The sequence below is a fragment of the Orbicella faveolata genome, unplaced genomic scaffold, assembly GCF_042242905.1.
Source record: "Orbicella faveolata isolate gen_17 unplaced genomic scaffold, um_ofav_v1 contig_47, whole genome shotgun sequence".
In the NCBI taxonomy this organism is placed as follows: domain Eukaryota; kingdom Metazoa; phylum Cnidaria; class Anthozoa; order Scleractinia; family Merulinidae; genus Orbicella; species Orbicella faveolata.
Window position 1 is genome coordinate 7,158,452 of NW_028301577.1, and position 23,259 is coordinate 7,181,710.

A 23,259-nucleotide genomic window follows, 5' to 3' on the forward strand; every position below is an offset into this window, starting at 1 on the left:
CTAGCAGAAATAACTCAAAATGACCGGTTTGTGATTATAAACTTGGCCTGTCCTCGTTTTAAACGAGAATCCAAGGGGGGGCGATCATTTCGCACAGTTTTAAAAAGGGCTTGATTTATTTTTATGCGTCTAGTATTAAAGACTTTCATCATTTTACAGTTGTTTAACTCGCACAGTTTTAATTTTTAAAATTCATTCAACAAATTAAGAAGCCTAAGCCGTGTATTACACTATGATAGAACACGACGGGCATTTGAGAACACGAGGGAAATGTAGAAAACACTCGCCTGAGACTCGTGTTTTCAACATTTCTCGAGTGTTCTCAAATGTCCGGAGTGTTTTATCACAGTGTAATAAACTGCTTAGGCTTCTTCATTTGCTTTATGATATAGAGGTAATGTGGCGATATAACAATAAAACACGCTTTTTCTATGTTTTATACTCTGATAATGATAAAACATGGGTTTTCGACCAATCAGAGCGCGCACAGGTTCCTATCTATATTAAATAATGTAACGTGAATTTACCTTTTAGCTAATCTTGCATGCATTTTCGACTTTTATCTACCAGTAGGTTTTACATAATTTTACATAGATTTTTAATAGATTTTTAATTACTGTATATTTAAGAGGGCTACAAGTTTATTAGTTGTGTGACTATTAGTTGTTACCCTCTTTGAATAAAGATTGATTGATTGATAGATTGATTGAAGATCACTTGAATCACTGACTGATGCAAACTCCCAATTATTATTATGTCACGTACGTCTACGAAACAAATTCTGCTGGAGTAGTCAGTTAAATGAACACACCCCTTTCACTGCATTTTGAGTAACGCTCTGTATTAGTTGAGAAGGCGGTTTTGTTTAGTGGGGGCGGCGTGGCCGAGTGGTCACTAGGGCGCTGGATTTGAACTCTGGAAGTGCCTAATCCAAATCCTTCGCCCTACCGCTATCTGGATTTGTTCTCGGTAGCCCCGAGTTCAACTCCTCCCCCGCGTTGTGTCATAGCCAAATGGTCAGCCTCCCGACAATAAGGATTCTTATAGTTTATGTTCTATTTCGAATATTTGTTTATTTATTTACAGTGTCCCCAGTTAGCACAACAATGCTAAATATATTTGACACTAAGATGAAGCGGGGGGTGGGGGTGGGGGTGGAGAGAACAAAGGGGCGATGACAGCAAAAAATATTCAGGTATGTAAAAGAAAAAGGACAACGGCTCAAGGCAAAATTTCACACCGTGCGGCACTCTTTATTAATATTACATTCAACAATTTAACAACGTGCGAGCTAGCATCAGTCATTCTACAAAACTGACGGCGAAAAGGCAAGGTCGTTTCTTCATGTTCAAACAGGCAATTTAGAGACTGTTTGATAAATTACTTCTCAGATCACCGCATAACTAGGGAAAAATCCTGACAAATCAGACCCTCCGTTGAAATGACCAGAAACTCGCTACCGAGGTATTTCTCAGTTGTCTGAATAAATAATGGTGATATGTGAGTTGCGCGAGAATGAAACGAGAAAGGTTTACGCTATAACGTATTTTGAGACAAAGGCAAAAGTCAACACGAAAATGGCCTGTTTAACGCCACAAAAAAATATCGACACAAATCATGAAACGTACACCACAGAGGATATTACTTAAGAGACTACTTGTGAATTCGTCCTAACAACGAGAACATTCTCTAAAATTGAAACGATTATTACATACAGGTACGGTAAGATTGGTTTATTGGAGCGGACAAGTCAAGGGGCCAAGACATGATTACGACGGACATCCTTGCTTAGAGGCCCTTCGTGTGAAGCATTTCGTATGGGCTCTTTGTGTGCATCGGGTCCCTCTGCGCATTACGTCGTCTGCTCCTCGAAGCCCCACCTGTCCCTGCGCGCATCAAAATTACAACACTAAAATTTCATCTCTTCAGTCAAAACTTGTGGTAGAAAGCTCCAATATGCTGCCATAAGTCATTAAGCATCAGCGTGGACCTCTTAATTCAAGTGAAATGCAACAGACAGCATTAGCAGAAACAGAGCGGTAGTCAGTTTGACAGCCACAGCATGACTAAGCGCAGTTGGGATCTCTGACGATCCTACTGTAGTGGCTTCTGATTGGGCCTTGAAACTGACTCGCACTGTGCGGCTGCCAAGGGACTGGACCGGGCGGAAGTTATCTACAAGGTTCATAGTACTGTTGGCCTTCATAAGACGCAGAGCCCTGATCTGTAAATAAAAAAACAAAGATATCAACCTCGTAAGCAAAGTCTTCCTTCCCCTTGAACCACGGTTAGGAAGCGAGCGACTTTAGAAAGTTCTGTTTGGCAGTCTGAAAATATCGGACTTCCGGTTAAATTGCGCATGCCTAGTTGACAAATACGTGTGACTCAATTGAATCGCTGGTGTTTTACTTCCGCTCATTCTCATTGTTTTCAAAACCAATAAAAATCGTAATGGAAATTGTAACGGAATTCTATCAGTTTCACTAAAGCGTCCTGCTGCGTTACTAACAAATCACTGGACTTCAAATATTTTTGATTAATTTATTTATTTATTTTTACTGTACATTGTTATTAATTCATCTATTTTACCTATCATTATTTATTCAGCTATTGTAAATAAATTTTGGATCATGTATTATGTAGGATCTTATTGTAATTTATTATCTTAGATAGTGCAGGTCCACATCAGGACTTAACGTCTTGCCAATTGATCTGTAACCTGCTTTATCAAATAAATCATGTATGTATGTAATCATGTATGTATGTATAAAATCGCAAACACACACAACCTTAGCGTACATTAGAGAGCTTGTTTACTCGCTCCAACATGAGAACAAAAGAGCGCGTGAAAATTGTAGTCAAGCATCTTAATTTTAAGACAATAAGAAAAACGACAACAACAATAGTGAGGTTTTCTATTGAATGGTGTAGTAACAAAACTTAAGAGATCACTAGAAAAGCAAACCGATAAACAATCCAATTAACCAATCAAAACTTGAATTAATTAAAGACATGTAACTGAAGCGAAGCGGGAAAACTGTGTGCGAGCGGAGTTCCAATAGGCTTGGTTTTAGTTCTGACTGGATGAAAAAGTCCCGCGAGTTTTCTAAGCCAATCGTGCAGAGTAGTAATACAAAACTCTCTAACAGCAGAAACAAAAACAACAACTGAACAACAACAGACATAATATTTACCTGAGCTGATGAAACTTTGATGGGGTCGCTGAAAACGGTCCACTTGACAGACTCATAACAATTCGGAGTGGTAAGAGACCCAGGATAGCGGTAGAACTTAGACATGTTGGCAGGGAGAAGGTCAGAAAGTTTGAAGGCCTGAATGTTTACAGTGGAACCTACCAGTCACAAGAAGGATTAATAAAATTTTCTAGATCTTCATACTTCGACGTGATAACGCAAAGAGTGTTTTTTTTTTCTTTACTTAGGACATGGTTGTGGAAGAGAGACTAGCTGTTCTCATGTCAATAATGCACAGACAAATTGTTCGACAAACAACTAATACCTGTATTAGGAACAAAACTTTATAATTGCTTTGGCATTCTGATACAGAACTAAGGCCCTTACTTGCGTTTACCAGTTGTGCAGCAGGAGTAAAGATCTTGTCATAGTAAGAGTTTCCATTTCCACTGACCTGGACGAGAAAGAAAGAAAACAGATAAGCAGAGATATTCAGGAGAAAACCGGGAACTTTGGTGACACCTAGACCACCCAATGGTGATGTTAACTTGGGGCATTTGGTCAACAGAGAAGCCATTAGTTAAGGTGAATTTTGAATGCTGTGTTTCATCACTAAATCACCATTTGAGAGAACATCTCGATTTGGGGGGTAGGGTAGAGGAGAGGGCGGGGGAGTGGAGAGGGGCATATCTTTAGGCACAGATCGTTCGAACTATTGTTTTAAGCATCAGTCATCAGTCACGTCCTACTTCCCGAAAATAACTTCGTCTTGGTTACTTCACTTAAGTAAAACACAATTACACAAACACGTTCCTTGACTTCCTGAAGCCGCCTCAGGCAACCACGTTCCCTACCAGGACTTTTATCTTAAAAATTGGATGGAAAGCCCTGGGAAAGAGGTTGAGCACCACGGGGACAGGAAGAACAGAGCCTGGGAAAGAGGTTTAGAAAGCCCACTCTACCTCCAGGAAAGCACCAAGGACGGCTAGACCATCTGACTCATTCGCCGCAGTGCTCAAGTCTGCGTACTTGACATTAAAGCTGACAAAATGGATCTGTTAATATAAAATAGAACATAATAAGAAAAGGGTAAAATGAGCGACACTAACACAGAAGTCGGTTTAAAGGTAAAGAGTGTTTTCGCATAACGTCTCGGCAAGTGTACTAACCAAACCAAACCAATCCTGTGGAAGTTGAACTCTTCCCCTATGAAAACACCTCCTTTTTTTCCAATAAATTTGTGTGGCTGCTAGCCTCTCGAGTGATTGGGTATTTATGAGCGAACTTACCTTCAAATTACGGAAAGCCTCAAAATAGAGGCAACGATAAAGCAAAGACAAGGTCTACTTATATATGCTAAGCTTGTGAAATTTACGTGACATAGCAGCTCCTTTAGTCGAAAAAAGCAAGGAATAATTCCACTTACCTCGGCAGCATATTGCTTGCCATCAATTTTATGCTCTGATCCTTTGGAGTCACTGGATCCCCAGTGAAGGTGAAATTGGGCGGTGGTGAAGTTACCCAAGAGACCACCTCCATTGACGAAGTATCTGAAGGGGGGAACATTTATCTGTAGGGAATGGCCATTGTTTTCGCCAGTGAAATTGACCGATAGTACTGTTGCGTAGTTTTGCAGGTTAAAGGCTGCCATTGACTCGTAGGTCGCCGCAGTGGAGTTTATGTCAATGGGAGACTGGCTGGTTCCGTTAGAGCATAGTCCTTCCCATTTGCTTGGACCTTGAATTACAAGAGGAAGAATAAGTTGAAATTAGCGAAATGGCGGTCTATTCAAAAGCACTTCAGCCGAACATGAAAAGAAAATGCTAAAGTAACATGGACGGAACTGAACGGGGAGTACATACCAGAGAGGCGAAAGGGACCATGAGAGGTAACTGAAGGGACTGTCAGGAGTGACTACTAAAGGGGCTAAAGGGACCTTGAGAGGTAACAAAGAGACTGCCAGAGGTAACTACCAAGGGACCTAAAGGGACTATGAACCAAATAAAGGGACTGCTAGTGGTAACTGCCGAAGGGGCTTTCCATAGAAAATAGCGCCATTAAGAAAGTACAGCTGTAAGGTCTATTTTGAGTTAATAATAATAACAATAATAATAATAATAATAATAATAATAATAATAAACCAGGGGATAAACATGGTGAAAAGAATGAAGATAGTTTCATACCATATGCAGAATTTGTAATGTAGTTCCAGTCTGAAAGTTAAACCAAACGGCAAAGGTATCAAGTTCAATAACAGTAACTTCAAATATATTGGATTGAAATACCTAGAACGTTGTAGAGAATAAGACTCACCTCACCGTAACAGATCGAGCAAACAGTAAAGACCTAAGCCGCTATATATAAATGATTCGTAGTATTCAAAGTAAAATTGGGTCTGCAACGCGTGCGTACTGTAGAATTGAATTATGTTCCATGAGGACATTTTAAGTATTTTATGAGTTTTTCCTTAAGTAAATTAATATAGTTAATAGTATTGCTTTAATGAATTCAGGGCTCGTTTTATAAAATGGACACTCGTGCTATATAAAAGAAGGTTTCGTACATCTAGTTATAGCATTTTTGTCTTGATTGTGTAAACAGCACAAATGAAACTACTCTATGTATCTCTATGTATGTGTACGCATTGCGGGTCTATCGGCTGACATAGTTTAGTAGAAACATGCATGCTTACTTGCACCAGAAGTGATGGAAACTCCACTAATACACACAAATGCAACTAACAAAAGCTTGTCCATCATTCACTCTGTAAAGTTTTCCTGAAATGGGAGAAGAAAAAAAAAAGAGAAAAAAACAAGTACTTCAGTGATTTGTTTTGACTTAAAGGTTTTGACAACTTGCTTACTTTATTGCACAATCTAAATGTACACAAAAATGTGAAAAGAAACGAAAGGATGTAAGCGTACTCTCGGCCCCCCAAAAATATTATTAGAACTGTAGATTCATTGGGGTTTACTCTACGAAATAGAACTATGAGATAACCGACCAACGTTGACGTTTATGCTTAAAGTGCACCTAACCCCAAAATTTTTTTTTCGCTAAAACAAATCTAGACTTTATTTGAAGCATTTGGGCGAAGAAATTTTTGAATTTGGTTGAATCCTCGATTTTCTATGCCCTTTCAAATTCGCGATTAAGTGTTTCACGACCGCGTTTTAGGGAGTCTGGGGCGGCGGTACCTGATGACGTCTACCCAGGAACCAAACACAATAGCGCCTCAGTCAACTCACTGTATTTGCTCGAGAAAATAGAATGCAAAACTAATCGTTCCGATGTATTTTGGAACTAAAACGTCCAAGTTTTGTCTCAGAATCATTTCTTTTTCGTCACTGGAGTCAGAGTTAAGTTTCGATTCGGAAGGCTCCGAAATAAACTTCGATCGAGCACGTTCGACAACTGTGAACTCACTGCTTAGAGCTTTGAGAGCAATTTGCAATATTTCAAGCGACGACGGGGAAGACGTCTTTGCGGACGAGCTGCTTGTATATTAGAAATAGAAAGCTAGATACGAAGTGGAGGAGCAGGCAAACAAACAGCAGGAAAGAAAACTCAAGGACTGCTTTGGATGGTAATTTCGTCAACTAAATATAAGATTCCCACGCGTGTTTATAGCCCGTTTACATTTGTCCTTACCGAGAATGTATTTTGTCAAGGTTCTGTTAAATCCAGTTTGTGTTTTACTTTCAGTTGAATGCTTCATATTTATAAGAGCGACGTACGTGTTGCAGTTTTCGAGACTTGACGACCTCCAAAACATTGGCTTCGATCGATTGAAAATCGTATTGTTTGGACCTGTATTTTTGAAGCTGCGGGAAGCAAGGCGGAAGGAAACATTTCATACAATTACCGATTTCACATTGTCACACGTTTTAAGTCGTAACTCCAAATAACCAATGTAAATTGTTCTCAAAGTTTGCAGTGAAATTCGTCGGATAAGCGAAAAGGATGTGTTCCCTAAGCGGTCCGCAGATAATGTTACGCGGTCATATTTTCGACGCTATTGCACAGAATCTTTGTCACACTGCTGATTTCCAAACCTTCGAAAAACTCTGTGAGTCTAACAATTTTGTTATCATGTAATTCTAGAGGATTAATCTGCGACTTTCATCTAAATCGAAAGAGAAATAAGTGTTGGTTAGCGGCGTACAGTTGCGATCTATTTACGTATCAGTATAACGCTTCTTGATCATGACCGGATCACACAACTTTGCCGGTTATGTTATAAATACTGCGGGATTGGAAGATATAGGTTGTCGGTGGTATTTCTACAAATTGCTGGTTAGCTTTAAGCAGAAAATTTATGAAAACAGCGTTCGAAAGTCTGCGGAACAAATTCCAGTGAGAGTTCTTCAATGGTTCTCACAGATTCAGTTCGCTTGTTTCGGTTCGACAAAATCAACCATCGTTTACGTCTTTATTGCACCATTAGCCGATCATCGCCAGTAAATTGTACAGTATACCTTTCTTTAAATCTGGAATGTTGCTGCAACAGCCGATAGCACCTCTGGAAGGCGTTTCTGCGCACTTTTCGAATGTGTATTGCACCATCCTGAAGGAGATGAGAGGAAATGAGATATCCAACCTTCCTGGGTAGACGTCACAAGAGCCGCTGGACCCATTCTCCTCAAACTCGGTCGTGAAACAAAATGGCGGTGTTTTGGAGCTATTTTCGAGATTTCGTCGTGGCACAGAAAATCGAGGATTTAACGGAATCCAAAAATTTTTTCGCAGAACTATTTCAAATAATAAGTAGATTCGTTCTAGCGAAAAAAAATTTTTGGGGTTAGGTGCACTTTAATTCTATGCGAGTACTGCATTGATAAATTTTATATAATTCTCATTTTTGACAGAAATGCTTCGACTATTTGAAGCTGTTGCCATGGCTAATGAACGGATTGTGTTTGCATAGAATAACACGTGTAGTCTTCTTTTGACCTATTTTGTCTACGCTATTAAAGATCCAAATTTGAGTTAAGTCTACACAAGTTACAGTACTTACTTTTCTTAAAACACACAATATCTTCTGAAAGCATACGAGTACAAGCGATAAAACATTTTCATTACTTTACCTAAGCTTGTGCTAATTAACAAAAAATCAGTCAGGGAATACGCGCCTGATCTTATACAGGTTTAAAGTAGTTCTTAACTTTCGTATAAAACAATAGTGTCTCAGCGGCGAGTTTGAAAACAAACGCGAACTTCAGCTAAATTCCGAAAAAGGTCAGCTTCTTAACTAATTAAAAAATCGTACATAAAGGCAATTGAAGTAGACATCTTTTGTTCCGAGAGGAATGTGCTAAAAGCCCCGAGATATGCATTTATATAAGGTGTTCGTTTGAGGAAAAAATCTGGACCTTATTTTAAACATGTGTATCTATTTACAGGGGAAAAAAAACCTGTGACAAATAGTAACAGTCCTCAATTTAGTTCTTTTAAAAGCGAATTTTCTGTGTTCTTGAAATGATAATTTGATCAAAACAGTCTATTCATAAGTTGGACAAATGCTGGACTAGAGGCAATGCTAAAATCATTTGTTTTGTCTCACAACGGTCTGCTTAAGCCTTAAATTAATCCGATCACGTCGCTGTTTCGAGGGACTACTTCTGAAGGTGATTGAAAATGAAAAAGAATCACGGCCAATCTCGCTTTAAACATGTAAACTCAATATGAAAAACTATAGAGCCTGTTACGGAAGTATCAGAGAAAACCATTTTAAAAACTAATTAGAGACGAAACAGCAAAGTGATTTTAGTTCACATTGTTCATTTATGAATGTCTCTCCGTCAAACCTATATTCCAGTGCAGAGTATGTATTGAAAAGCGAATAAAAATTCAGAGACCAAAGCAGGACCAAAGCTAATCAACAGATAGGAAACGCGATATTGTAAAATTGTTCTTATCTTTACAGCTAGTAAGACAATAGTTTGCCGACTCATTCGTCATGCACTGGAGACATTGTTTAGACTTCCAATATTATAATGCCTCTTATGATCAGCTACAGTTTATAAGCAAAGGCCAATATGGCTTCCTTCTGTGGTTTTGTTTAATGATGTTTGCCTGAAGGAAAGATCAACGCAATATTGTTTATATCACTTTCGTCAGTGGACATCAGAACTGCATCTTCTAATATTTTATTATTTTATGTTCGTAATTTGTCTTTATTAAATTGTAACAATTAAATACGTAAAATGCATAACTTTGGGATCATCAAGAAAGCGGCTTAATGGCTGTTTTCTTTGGGAGTACACATACAGAAAATTCTAGAGATTCTAATTATTCACCGGAGAGTGGATACCGATGGAATTTGTCTTATTAGTCATTTTACTCATTCCTTTTTCTAAGCTTTAAAAAGGCGAGTCTGGAAAACTGAAGGAGATTTGAAGTGTGTTGTCTTCTTGGTCAAGATATTTGACTCTACACAGTCTTTCTCTCCAATAGCACATATTAACAATGACGATCGGACTTTTAGGGAAAAATTCGAAAAATCAGCAGCTGCTGGTGGATGAATCTTTATTTCTTGGCAAAACCGTAACTGACCAAAACTAGACTGTGGCTTCTGGTCGAGAAAGCAACAATAAATCGCGATCGATCTTTAACAAGATTCAGCAAGTTTTTCAATTTGTAAGACATGCAAAGTTGACAACTACGCGCTTGAAATACCCACACCGTGAAAATGAAGAAAAATCGGCCAGACAAAGGGTGTTTCAGCGGAAATCATTAGTAAATTGTTGTGTGACATGACCGTTAAGTCGAAATCTCTACCTTTGCTGTTTCTGATAAATATAACAAAGATATTACAACACCGCTTCAAGAGTTTGTGGGACCTTACTGTGCGCCCCTCAGTATGTATTCGTATGTGCATACACTTACATACATTCATTTTTTATTATAAGCGTTGTCCTCGGGGTCGCCTTCGTCATAGCTTAAAGCTAAGCTCTCTAGTGATCCCAGCTATTGCTTAACTTGGACCGCTTGACTCAGAGTGTTGCACACCAACCATTAGTTCATCCGTTGTCCTCATATATGCATCATAAATACATAGTTTTCACCTGTAACTTTTATTATTTCATTATGCCATAAGCAGCCATAACAATCAACTCTGAGAAATGTTTTCAAGATGTTCGCCCGGCGCCTGAAAATATTGGACTGATCGTAAACTTGAATTCCACAGGAAAACTATAACTCTAAAAGTAAATCCATGAAACCTTGTCTACATTGTAAAACATATTCGTCGCGAAATGCTTTTTGACTCTGCTTTGTTACGCTTGCAAAAAAATTTTTATACGCGCCATTTTTTAACCTTGAGTACGTAAATTAGGGCTTTCAGAATCAAACAGTAGCCGGGAACAATACGAGAGTTTGTATACATAATACTAGCTACATAAGTGTGTACTCATCAAAAACGGTTTGTTTGAAAATCTTTAATTGTAATTTTTGTCAGTTGGTTGTGTATTTAAACGTTCGCAACATTTTGTTGAATATAATATCAAAAAACAAAATTACTTTGTCATTCTGTTTAGTAGTTTACCATACATTTTTATATCATACGGCAGCATGCAGACAAATACTTACGTTTAGATAGTTGATATTAGATTGATATCCTTCGGCACTTTTTAAGCCTCTTGTCTTCCTAGCCGTTTGTTTAGGACTGATTGCTAGAGGTCCTCCGATTTCTTATAAGAAAAATCCAACCAGGCTACCTGGGAACTATGATTTGTCACTACTTGTCTTTAACGTCACTTGTATCATTAAGAATTTACCGGATACACTACGAGTGATATCAGATTTGAATATTCTCTGATTGATAACTAATTTATTACAGGACTGGCTAAGTTACGAACGTGCGAGAGTTAAGGAACGGACATTACTTTCTTGAGGGGGCGGGGGGAGAGGTTTAGGCAATTTTAAAACTGAATAAAGTTCCTGCACGGCAAAAACTGCGGAAATACAATTCGTGCAAGGCGAGTAAAACGACGATAAGTCAAAGACTACTGCAAGGCTGACACAACGTGGTATATTAAAAACAATATATGGGCTCGCCAGACCAGCCTTCTTCAGTTCAGATGTTACCTGAGCCTGAAGAAAAATTGTTTTTAATATACCACGTTGTGTCAGCCTTGCAGTAGTCTTTGACTTCTCATCGTTTTACGTTTCAAGTTTGGCTGATTAGATCTGTGAGATCCAACGTTCAAACAAGCAGGGATCTTCGTTCACAACTTTGCGGTTTATTTAGTTTGCAAGGGGAGCCATCAACAGCAACAACAACAACAATAACAACATTAAGCAAATTATTCAATCACGGAGTCACGGGGTAAAAATCGAGCATGTGCTTTCTACTATCCACGTTCTGTGTTTGACTTTGTAAAAAATTCTTGCACAAGTTATTGCCCACCAAAAAAACAAATCATGCACAACCTAAAAGTGAGAAAAAAATTCCATGCCCCATAAAATTCCTTCCCCCCCTCCCCCCACCCCCCTCAAAAAAATTAGGGCCCGTCCCTAATTTGCACTGCAAATAAACGCCTTTGGCCCGCTCTCAGTCAACCACAGTGAAGTAATTTTCTCGTGCAGTCATATAATAATATTAATAATCAGTTCAGATAAACAACATATTCGATTATTGTTTGCAAGATGGACCACAAATAACTCAAAACCACAAATTTGTGGTCAAACTGCTGACTTCATATATTGACGCAAATTGTGGTCGTTAATGGCCATTGGCCTTTTAAAATCTCTTACGCAAGTGTTCCGGGGGGTGAGGAGACCATGCTCTGCCCCTAGGTCCAAACCCCCACTCCTTAACATTCTGTTTCTGACAGAAAAGGTAACCCTTTCCATACCTGCATTACAAAATTATATCTCTTTTGGATACTGACAGTAGAAGCACTGGATCCCTCTTCTATCCATAGATTAAGTAACCCCTTGAAATACCTGATGACTTTTTTCAAGATGTTTTCAAATGAACTTTTCAAACACCTTAATGAAAACTTTCTACTGTTTTCTATTCTTCAGCTCGTGAAAACCCTACCCTCCTAAATACCCCAGCCAGAATAAGTGACCCCTTGGGGGCAGACCCACCCTGTAAAGTCAATTATAGGAAGTACCCCCAGGGCACACTGAAGAGTTTGTTTCGCTGAGTATCATGATCAAGTGATTATCAATAATAAAACACGTCCTAAAGCCCAAACTGAACGGTCATTGCAGTGTATATACAGACAAAGTGTCTTAAATGACTTTAATAGTTAGCTGTATCGGAAAAAAGTTAGAATTCCATAGTCGAACGCAAACTGGGAGGTGTGTCAAAATTTAATCAGTATACCTGGTAAGAGAAAAATTGCTGCGTCACTTGTTATAAACAATGCTTTGATTCGGATCAGCTCTAATCAAGAAGTTAAAGCCAATATACCTTGTTAAACGGCCGCAGGCAGGAAATATTGCTTGTGTTGTTTTCATGGACTTTGAACTATCCGTTTTTTTTTTTGTATAAGTGCACTTCGGTTGGAAAATTACGAAATAGTTGGGAAGCTCCCAGGAAAATGATTGTTTAATATCAAAGGGTTTTTCACCCAGCAGGGTAAGCTAGAGTTGATCTGTTATATAGAGAAACATATAGAGGTATTTAAAGTGGAATTGAGGACAGACCCTGGTGTAAGGGCGATATTGCATTGTGTGTTTGATTCAAGCCTGTTTTAAGCTCTTGCTAAGTGATCAGAGATATTCCTCCAGCATCAAGATCTTCTCTCTCCTAAGTAAATCAGTTGGCCATTTTTACATATAATTATACACCTCTTACACAGAGGTGCCGCTATTGCATCGTTTGTTTAACTTAAGCCCGGTTTAAGCTCTGGCTAAAGACCCGTCTGCACTTCGTCGGAGGAATTTGAAAAAGGAGGTTTCACTCCGAAAACGCGTCAAATGTTTTCCGTCTACACTACGTCGGAGAAATTTAAAACGTAACAATCACCGATCATTTTGGACATGATTATCGTGGTGTCATAGTTTTAGAAAAGTGTTTTCCGTCCAAACGAAAATGAAAAGCCGGCGCTTTCAAATTCCTCCGGTTTGAAAAGCATTTTCGAAAAGCTCCATTTTCGTGACGGATTAGTGGGCCAAACCGGCGTTGAAATAAAGCTTCGTTTTCAAATTTCTCCGGCGTAGTACTAGTGTGGACGCTGCATAAGTGATGACACATGTTTGGTCTTGGATTAAAAAATCAGTTGGCCATTTATCCACGTCTCGAGTCAAAGTCACTCAATTTCCAAACGCTAAGCAGTCATCACTGCACAATCCCTTCCTCCCGCAGGAAGCCGCGGATCAATACAATATAGATAATGCTCAATTTATCATGGAAAATAAACAAAGATACACATTTTGACTCACGCGATGTTTTCTCTGCGCGCACGGCACCCTGAGAAGGCGGCTTCTTTCTATTTTAATGTCAGTTATATTAATTATTGTAGATGTTAGTGAGCACTACAGTTATTTTCAGTTCTTAGCTAGTGAGTTAGTGCGTTTAACATTGTATAGCTGAAAGAGTTTTTATCATGTTTAAGTACATTTATGATATTTTATCCTATGCATGTGGTAACGAATTTCGAAGCTCAATATCAACAATAATACTTTCCAGCGAAGGTTACGTAATACAAGTGGATATCAAAGTCTGCTGCTGTTGGCGAAGAGCGGGAAACAGGGAGTGCGTTGCGTGGTGGTTAGGCGGAGCCGGCTGTTTGTCTTTTCGAGTGAAACAACCCACTGAACTCCACGCGCACCCCACGAGGTAGTCTAAAAGTAACGACTACTCGAGAGGTCCGAAAGTATGAGGGAAATTTTGCAAGAAGATAATCTTGTTTAAATATTGTTTGTTTGTTAGCTTTGTTGTGAACTAATCGCCTATAATTTAAATCTTGTTTCAAAGATAAAGTAAAGTTATAGGTCTTGGGTTTTTCTTACCAAAGAAGATACATATTGAACTTTGAACCAGACAAAATTAACTACGGTGAACATTGCTGCTACGTAATGTAGGATATGGCTTCTTGTATGTATGTTTGTTTTTTTGTAAAAATGTGACAAAGCTGAAGGGAAGAAAGGTCAAAATTATACTGAACATATACTAAAAAGTGTCTGTAGGTGACATTTAGGTAAGAAAATTGAAAGCTCATTTTTTTTCCTTTTATCATATGACATTAATGCTGTGCACGTTATTCAAATATTCCTGGGAATTTATACACGATCTCATCATAGTGGCTTGTTTGATAAAATAAGAACAATGTCAGTTTAAGAACGTTCTTAGTTGAAATTGTCTCCAAGATAAGAATGTTTAGCCTCAACTTCCAAACAGACAGTCTTAGATAAAACAGCCATGTACAAAATGCTTTCATGTATGACGAAGCTGAAGCGAAGAAACGTCAAAAATATACTGAACATACTAAGAAAGTATCTATAGGTGAGAAACTTATAAACTTATTTATTCCTCTTATCACATGACAATGCTGTGCAAGGCATTCAGATATTCCTGTGGGAACTTATCTCACATCATAGTGCCTTGTTTGGTAAAGCAAGAACAATGTTTAACAACGTTTCTCGTTAAAATCGTCTTGAAGGTAAGAATGTTTTAGCCTCAACTTTCACAAAGACGTTCTTAGATGAAACAGCTCTATTTGCCAGAGTTTTCAAATTTTGATTTTGTAATATACTTAATTTTAACCATAGACAGTGACAGTTTATGTAATAATCAGATAATAGAATTATTAAAAGGAAGTGTATAATTTTGGGTTTTCAGTATAAACTGAACGGATGAAAACAAACAACAAGAAAGTTCAGTTCAGGTAGTTATACAACTGTCTGCCCATAAGCCAGGTTTTTCGAAATGTTTCGATTTTCTAAGTATGATCATTGAATACTTTATTCCCAAATATTGGAAAACAAGGAAAAGAATCATGATAAGACGTTCATTTTGAGTTATTTCGTTAATCCAGTGGCTTTAAACCTGTTGTGTTCACATCTTATCAGATCTTAACAAGTACATACAAAACTTATACAAGTAACTGTTGAGAACCATTTAAAAAACGTACCTTGAAAAGATAGAAGTTGTATCCTCTTAACACTTCTTGACCCTTGCGCTGCCTGTGTTTGTTTGAGAATAACAACTTAATCATGGTCCACTGGTTAAATAAAATCTCGACTAGCCGAAAATGGAGTGGTGGTTTATATTTAGTAATGTTTATCAACTTCAGTAGAAAATCGCTGTTCTTTAAGACTCGCTTTTACGTCTGTTGCGATAAATTTGACGTCAGAAAATAACAAGTCATTCAGACGACCAAGCCGTTCCTAAGTCTTCAAGAGGCCACTTGATTTTATGGCTCTTGATGTACGATTGTAAAACTTGAATAGGTTTGTGTGTTGAATAGCCAGAAACTCAACTCCTAATACTGAGGGACGGCGTAAAAAACTGAAGCCTGGGATTAAGCACTAAAACACACAATAAAGACTGATTGATTGCAATTGATTGATTGAGTGATAGAGCAGAGAATTGGAAGTCCTCTGTTACATTTAATTTATTACAGCTTACATGTTGTAGCGTCATACGGTGACGTCATAAAACGCGTTCACAATTATTATATGGCTTGAATTATATTTTAACACTCGCTTTTATGTCCGTCATGTTAAATTTGACGTCAGAAAACATCAAAAACAAGTCATTCAGAGTACCCTTCCGTTTCGAGAGGTCCTTGATGTACGATTGAAAATTATGGATAGGTTTGTGTATTGAATAGCCAGAAATAAACTCAACTCCTAATCAGGGAACGTCGAAAAACATGAAGCCTGGCCAAGTTAGGCACTCAAGCGCTTCGAGCAGAGAATTGAAAACGTAACTAACTTTAAAATGTCCCAACTTTAGTCCAGCTTATTACGTTATCAGTAGAGTTACCTGACTTAACTTTGTCTGGGACGTCATAAAACACGTTTCATGACGTGAACCAATGCTGCAAGCATAAAGACAGGAATAATCAGTTCCAGTGAGCAATTCCGAATTTAAGGTAGCTTAAGGTGTCACACGGCTTGTTTCACTAAACTTTGTAGTGTGTGGAAACACACACTACAAAGATAACAAACTTCTGTTAAAACCAATCGTCAAAGGAAAACCGGTCATAACGCCCCAATAGCTATAAGAGATGCCATAAATCTTATGATAGGGGGCATTATGCCTTAACCATTGGGGGCGTTATGTCGAAAACGGTAAATCTTGGGGGCGTTATGGCCGTTAATATAAAAACAAAACGCTCCTCTGGCTTAATCCTGGACTCAATGGCAATACCGTGATTGGACGTGAGTTGATTCAGGAAGAAAAACAATCCGGCTTCGTTGGCACACGTCAGCAAGTTTATATTAAAAAATCCCTTTAGCGCAATAGCTCTGTCATATTGTTCGCCGGCGGATGGTGACTTACCATTTATAATAACAGAGCTTTTCAGGTTGGTTAAGTATCCTTAATTATTCTGAAGAATTACTCTTTCAAAAGAGTTACAGTTCTTCAGAAACAAACCAAACTGAGCTTGTTGCTTGTGAGCAAATTTGGCGGTTGTTACCAGCAGTGAATGAGCATACCGAGGCTGGACGCTTATTCGAGGTTGGGCGCTTATTACACTAAATACGGTAATTAGGGGTTTGAAAACCACATATTTGAAAGTAACCCACCTTGGAATCAAATCGTCGTATTTAACCAAAAATTTTCCCAGACAGGATTCCACATGCTGTAATTACTTATCGAAGCCTTAAAAAGCCTCCAGCTTGATGCCCCTTGACCGTAGCGCTGCATATATACGATTTCCTTCGTTGGATACTGCGAAAAATCTACACATATCACGTTACAAATCTATTGGGGAAGGGGGGGGGGAAGGAGGGGGTCACCTGACAATGGAAATCTTGTCGAAATTGAAAATACCATATTCTCTTCTTAAAAACCATATATAATACTCCCTACTTCTCTTTTCTTGTCTTGCGCAAAAGCTGTTGGTAACTGAACACCTCAAAACAGCAACACAAAAAAGGTTTGAAAGGGTTAAGGTCACGTGAATAAAACGTAAAAATTCCAATTTATGTAAAATAAAATAATGACACGCCAAGTTTTAGAGCGAATGAACAACAAGAAATCTTTCAAATTTAGCCATACAAACGTAGCTGTGTTTCAGGAGCCAGGGCAGGTATGTCCGAAAGCCGGTTAACTTTAAAAGTTAACCGAAATATCAATTTTTCCTGTATAAAATGTTTTTCACTTCTTATGTTTGGTGTAGTTAGAGATTACTCAAGCTCTAAAAAAACTGAAGGGCCAAAAATAAAGACAGAAATCGGCACCGAAAAAATACAAAACTGGAATCAAAATTCTCGTTAATTGTGGGTTAGCTTATATTGGGGCTTTGAACTGCAATATTCTGCCGACTCATTGTACACTTGTACATGGATATGATAGCACTTGTGAGGAGGTGCCTTCACCGACTGTAACTAGTAACAGCACTATAGTCACGGTGCGTTCTACCTTTCTTGTTTTCCTTGATCATCATCGTCATCATCTTCATCATCTCTTTAGGAACCCGTCATAACGCCCCCGCCATGACGCCCCCAACCGGATAACACAAAACACCCCTCTTTTACGAGCAAGCCGTCACGTTACCTAAAATATATTTCAGCTCTTCCAACCAGCCTTGCTTCTTTCTTTCTCAACCGTCCTTCTCTAGGTTGTTTTCGGCCTCCCTCTCGCCCTTCAACCCTCTAGTAACCGTCCAAACCTTGTGAATTTTAATATTCTAGTTATTTTCAGCTCGAAAAACATTAAATAAGGCAATGAACTTGACCTTACGTATTTACATGCTTGCTGGATCATACAGATGAAGCACCATTGGCAAAAATCGAACTGAAACAGCAAAGGTGGCCAGAAAAGCCTTTAACTTTGGAGAGGTCTGAAAACCGGTAAATGCCATCGAAACAAAACTGTTAAGCTCATATTTTGGAGCATAGTTAGAAAAGAATCAAACTTTTCTGTTCCAGATTGGCTGAGATATCTTTTTCATCATATTTGATCAAAATTTGGTTGAGTTTATGACATCATCACTTAGCTAATTTGCATATCAAAAAAAATTAAATATTTCTGAAACGAAAAGAGATATTTGAAAATAGTAAACAGCATTTTTCTTCTCGTAGAGACTACCTGACTATGTTTTAAAATAGCTTAAATATTCATCTTACACTTTTAATTGATACTTTTTATACACTGTCGGTAGCACTTTAACGAGAGCGGCTTGGGGCGAGTTTCAGTTTTGTTTATTATGTCGCGCGGCTACCAAGCTTTGTTTTCTTGGAGCTGTAGTATGGTGTACGTGGTGCTCAAGATCTAACTTGATCCCCTGGCTTTTAAGCTCTCTGGCTTTATTCTCCTGTACTCTTGGTGATTCAATGAACTTAATTCGGGATTTACACGAAGACTGCATGGTAAGTGAGTTCTAAATTTCGTAGTAATTCGAATGCATTTGAAATCAAATCAAGTCTTATTCAACATTTTTCACGCTCAAGTTTTTTAAGTGCTTAATAATTATTAACTTGTATAATAGTTATAATTAGCCAATAAAATAGTATAAATGAGAACTGCGAGCCCTCCAGGCACGAAACGACTTTATTTGATGTAATCAAACCGGGAATCAAAGCGCTGAAACCCTCGAAATTTAGATTTTGATGATGAAAGGAGATATGAGAGGTTCAATCTATAATAACGGGGCTCAAAAGAGTCTCCCTCTTTATCTTTTCTTAAATGATAAAATATGAGAGAATTGTACTGTTGATGATGGGGGATTCTTGTAAAGCTATCTCTGGGCAATAGCTTAAGAGTAATTATTATGAATTATGTCTAGCTCCAGTTGACAAGATGAACCAAATCCTGCACTGTGATTGGCTACCCAAGTGGGCAAGATGGAGCTATTTTGCCCGCTCGGGACTACCCACTGTGTCCTGCACAGAAGGTTTCCCTGAAATCCATATAATAAATCCTTAATTAACCAAGCTTGCTCAGTCAAGATGGCTGGATATTGACCTTGTTTTTTTGTGTGAGTTTATGGACCTCAACTCTGTCTCAGTCCATAAACATGCAAAAATAGACCTTGGTCAATATCCAGCCATCTTGACCTCATGTTTGTTCAATAACCCATATTTATTATGTCATATCCATTTACCATGGCAGCATTATAGCATTCCAAAAAGAGCTTCCAAAACTGATTTTCTCAGTTTCTCAGTCTCACTACGATGCATTTAGGCCTTCTTAATATAAGATGAACTGATGACAATGGTCTGGTTGTAGATGTGTCTGAAACAGGACATAGTCAATTAGGCCTTTTAATAAAAGAAAAAAGAAAAAAAATTATTAGCTGACTTGGTCAAACCTTGAACCTTAACTCAAGACCTTGGCAAAGTTTTTCTGGATACAGACCTTCTGCCAGCAAATGACATACTTTAATCAGAATATTGAAACAATAACTAAGCTGGATGAACTAAAAGCGTAAACCAAAACCAGGCTCAGGATATGGAAGTTATGTGTGCACTGTGAATTAAGCTGGAAGACTTGCATGGGCTGTGGGAGAGATGACAAACCACTTGTGTTAGATATTGTATGTGAGAATAGATGGACAGGAACTAGTGTGATGGTTTACTTATTTCTAATTATTGAATACTAAACAAGTAACACATTTTTGATATAGATCCATGATAATTCAGCATGGGCTTACTAGAATCCAGTTATGCAAATATATATGTAATATTTACTGTGTTCATACTTTTGTAGGCAGGCTGGACTAAACTCAATTCATCCCTCCGGGGAAACCTGAGAAAGTTGTCAAAGTCATTAGTGTTTGTCTCTGCCAAGAATCCTGGATTAAAATTAACATTTGACTCAGTGATGTCTGAGGCAAAAAATGCCACAATTGGTATGTACATGTTGTCCATGATGATGAAGTTAAAGATCATCTGAGGCTGATCAGCATCTTATACATCAACATGTATACTTCTCTTCACAGTATCAATATAATATTGTCAAGTTGTAATAATTAAATAAATACAGTTTAAAAGAATAAGAGCAATAATGAACTACAGGAAAATTCTGTCAGTTGATATTACTCCGTTAAATTGGGTTAAAACAAATGCAAAAAAGATATTAAAAAAATAGATTACTTTACTTGATTTCATGTCTTAAAAAAAGTTAAAAACATTCTTTGCAAAAAGAACTATTGGGTTAAATCATGTTGTTTTTCAGTTGCAAAGCTGTACAATACAATGCAACCTGCTTAGAAATTCCAATCCAAAAATGCCCCCCCCCCCACCCAAAAAAAAAACCTCTTGAGAACCCCAGCAAAACAGATGACTATTAAAACCCTCAGAGTGAGCCATAAATGCACCAGCCAGACATATAATCAAGGCTCCTTACATTTCAGTATTACATTAATTGTACTGACCTACAAATTGTTGGCCAGGGGCAACATGGGAATTTTGACAGCATCTTGGGAGTAGCAATATTCCTACTAACTTCTTCATTTTAGTATTGTTTGTTTGGGTGTGGCAAACCTGGGTGCATGGCACTTTGGCAAGGCACTCTTGTGAGAAGCATGATGCCTAATGGTTAGCATGTGTGAGTTGAGTGATCTGGTTTGAGCCTTGGCCAGGATCATTGTGTTATGTTCTTGGGCAGGGCAGTGTACTTTCTCTCCCCCCCCCCCCCCCCCCCCCCACCCTACATGGTAAAGAAACCTGAGAAAATGCTGCAACTAACACATAGCAGGGGGAAGTAGCAGTGCTCCTAGTTGTGTAACGCTACAGGACTGCCAGGATAAGCCTGGCAGTCTGGGCCAGTTGGCCTGAGTGTGACTTTGTAAACTTTCATCTATAAGAAAAATATACTATAACTACAGTAAATTCAATCATCTTGTTCCAGTTTTGTTTGGTGAACAGCACCACCAGCCATCAATCCTCAAAGCTCAACTCTGTGTCCTTGAAAGAATGGTCACCCAAACCACCGAACAATCACAGGGTGCCCTTACTGTCACTGTCGTCATGGAGATGTTCAACCTCCAACAGCAACCCTTGCTTGACGCATATCAAGCTGACCAAATGTCATTAGCTGAACTGAAAAATAAATACAATGGGACTGAAGGTTTTGCATTAGAACATTACGGATATATTCTGGAAGTTTCCAAATTTCTCGGAGCCAAGCTTGTGGCAGGGTTTGTTCCAAAGCCATTTTGTCAGATGATTGTTCAGGAAGGGAAAAGTCGTGCTTTGGAGAAAATTGAAGAAACTGGAGGCCCACCCAAAGAATTTTATGTTGATGGCTCTGAGGATCACTACAGATACTTTCAAGGACTGATTAGTGGAAATCTAGACCAAGTTGTGGACAAGTATCGTCGGATATTTCCAGCGCAAGTACTAAGAGACAGTGCATTTGCATATACAGTCATGGATATTGTTCAGAAGTCAAACGGACGGACAAGAGTTCTCGGCATTTGTGGGTCAGGACATCTAGATTTCAAATTTGGTATTCCTGAGAGAATATCTCCAGAGGTGCCGACATACGTGTTTACATCTCGTGCTCAGGATGACCCTGTAGAACACGATGTTGCTGATTGCATTTATCAATATACATTTTAATCCTTAAATAATTGGCACGAGAAGTTCTTCTGGGCTGGGTTGTACATAAGCCGTTTAATGCTAACCCAGGATTAAAAGTTAACCAAAGTATTCATTTTTCTTGTTTAATAATGTTTTTCACTGCCTATGTTTTGTGTAGAAAACAAACCATATAAACAGGAAACCTCTCCAAGAAGTTACAAATCTGAAACTAAAGTTCTCGCTAATCCTGGGTTAACTTAATCTAGCTTTGGACAACCTGGCCCTGGGGTCTGACCTCAGCGGGTCCAGTCTCCCAAAGTTTTGTGGCTTTGCTGACCAAGGACAGTAAGCATCAAATTTGATTTTGTTGTCAAATATCATAAATTATTAAGAACAATTTCTGCTTTATTCTTTTACTACTAGATCTCAAAGTAATGGCTTAAAATCAGTGAGAAAAAATGGAAAACCAACCAACCAACCAAAAAAAAAAAAAACCAGACACTAAAACTTGAAATGCATGTATATGCATATACATAGGGGTGCCTATCTTCTGTCCCCTTTTGAAGTGGAACTATTTGATGGCCTTCAATGACTAGGTGAACATCAAAAACACACTTCAATCCTTTTTGTAGAATTTGGCCTTTTACTTGATTTTAATTATGAAAGAAATATGAAAACTTGAACAATCATCCCAGGGATAAGAGAGTAATATTAAGGGGTGTTAATATAAATTTTCATTATGTGAGGGTGTTTGTTGTTGGGATTTGCAAAGTGTTTGTACAGCCAAATACTGTAATGTTTGCATACGGTTAACCTGAGATAAAATTTGGTTCAGAATGAGTTACATGGGATAGTCCTTAAGACTACAAAAAGATGGATTGTACTGTAGCGTAAGCTGTGTTGGATAATTTTTTACAAAGTCGTGTGATACCTTCACCTTACGTGTTGCAACCAGCTGAAATGGCCTCAGGCTTCAATGAATCTTAAGCGCTAAATTTTACATATATCACAAATTGAGAAAAGAAAAAAATCAGTAATATATTTCACAAAGTCATGCTTTGTGTTTGCCAATGTACTCGAGAATCTTAAAAAGAGGATTTAATAAGTATATTTGAAACAACAATGATGTGATGTTTTGGAGTATTTGTCAATGTGTAAGATAAGTTTTTAAAAAAAATAAGGGTATTATTAAAAGAAATATTTTTTGCATTTGCCATCACACTGGGATCGCAGGTTAATGATACATTAACATATTCGAATGGGGATTAATTGTGAATGAGAAATAAACAACAAAACCAATAAATGTGGATGTAGCGTACTTCATGACGATCAGTGATTGTTTTTTTTGTTTGTTTGTTTTTCATTAGATGTAATAGTTTTTCGTGCTTTTGCTCTCTGGCCAGAGAAC

General features: G+C 38.1%; 2 protein-coding genes across 3 annotated transcripts; one reads left to right on the forward strand and one right to left on the reverse strand.

The window, feature by feature from the left end:
- Positions 1-1,221: 1,221 nt before the first annotated feature.
- LOC149096955 (carbonic anhydrase 2-like) lies at positions 1,222-15,631 on the reverse strand. 2 transcript variants are annotated; one of them, XM_089280010.1, is made up of 8 exons: positions 15,284-15,631; positions 5,887-5,971; positions 5,378-5,407; positions 4,621-4,931; positions 4,157-4,249; positions 3,582-3,648; positions 3,195-3,352; positions 1,222-2,224 (listed from the first exon to the last, which is right to left on the reverse strand). In XM_089280010.1, the coding sequence occupies exons 2-8, from the start codon at positions 5,951-5,953 to the stop codon at positions 1,994-1,996; spliced, it is 957 nt and encodes a 318-aa protein (XP_089136136.1). In that variant the 5' UTR covers positions 5,954-5,971; positions 15,284-15,631; the 3' UTR covers positions 1,222-1,993. The 2 variants fall into 2 exon arrangements, with proteins under 2 accessions (XP_089136136.1, XP_089136135.1); XM_089280009.1 differs by lacking the exon at positions 15,284-15,631 and adding an exon at positions 10,785-10,984.
- A 2,927-nt stretch (positions 15,632-18,558) lies between these two features.
- Positions 18,559-23,180, forward strand: LOC110051975 (uncharacterized). The gene is made up of 3 exons (XM_089280170.1): positions 18,559-18,695; positions 20,035-20,176; positions 21,178-23,180. The coding sequence occupies exons 1-3, from the start codon at positions 18,660-18,662 to the stop codon at positions 21,888-21,890; spliced, it is 891 nt and encodes a 296-aa protein (XP_089136296.1). The 5' UTR covers positions 18,559-18,659; the 3' UTR covers positions 21,891-23,180.
- The last annotated feature ends 79 nt before the right edge of the window (positions 23,181-23,259 follow it).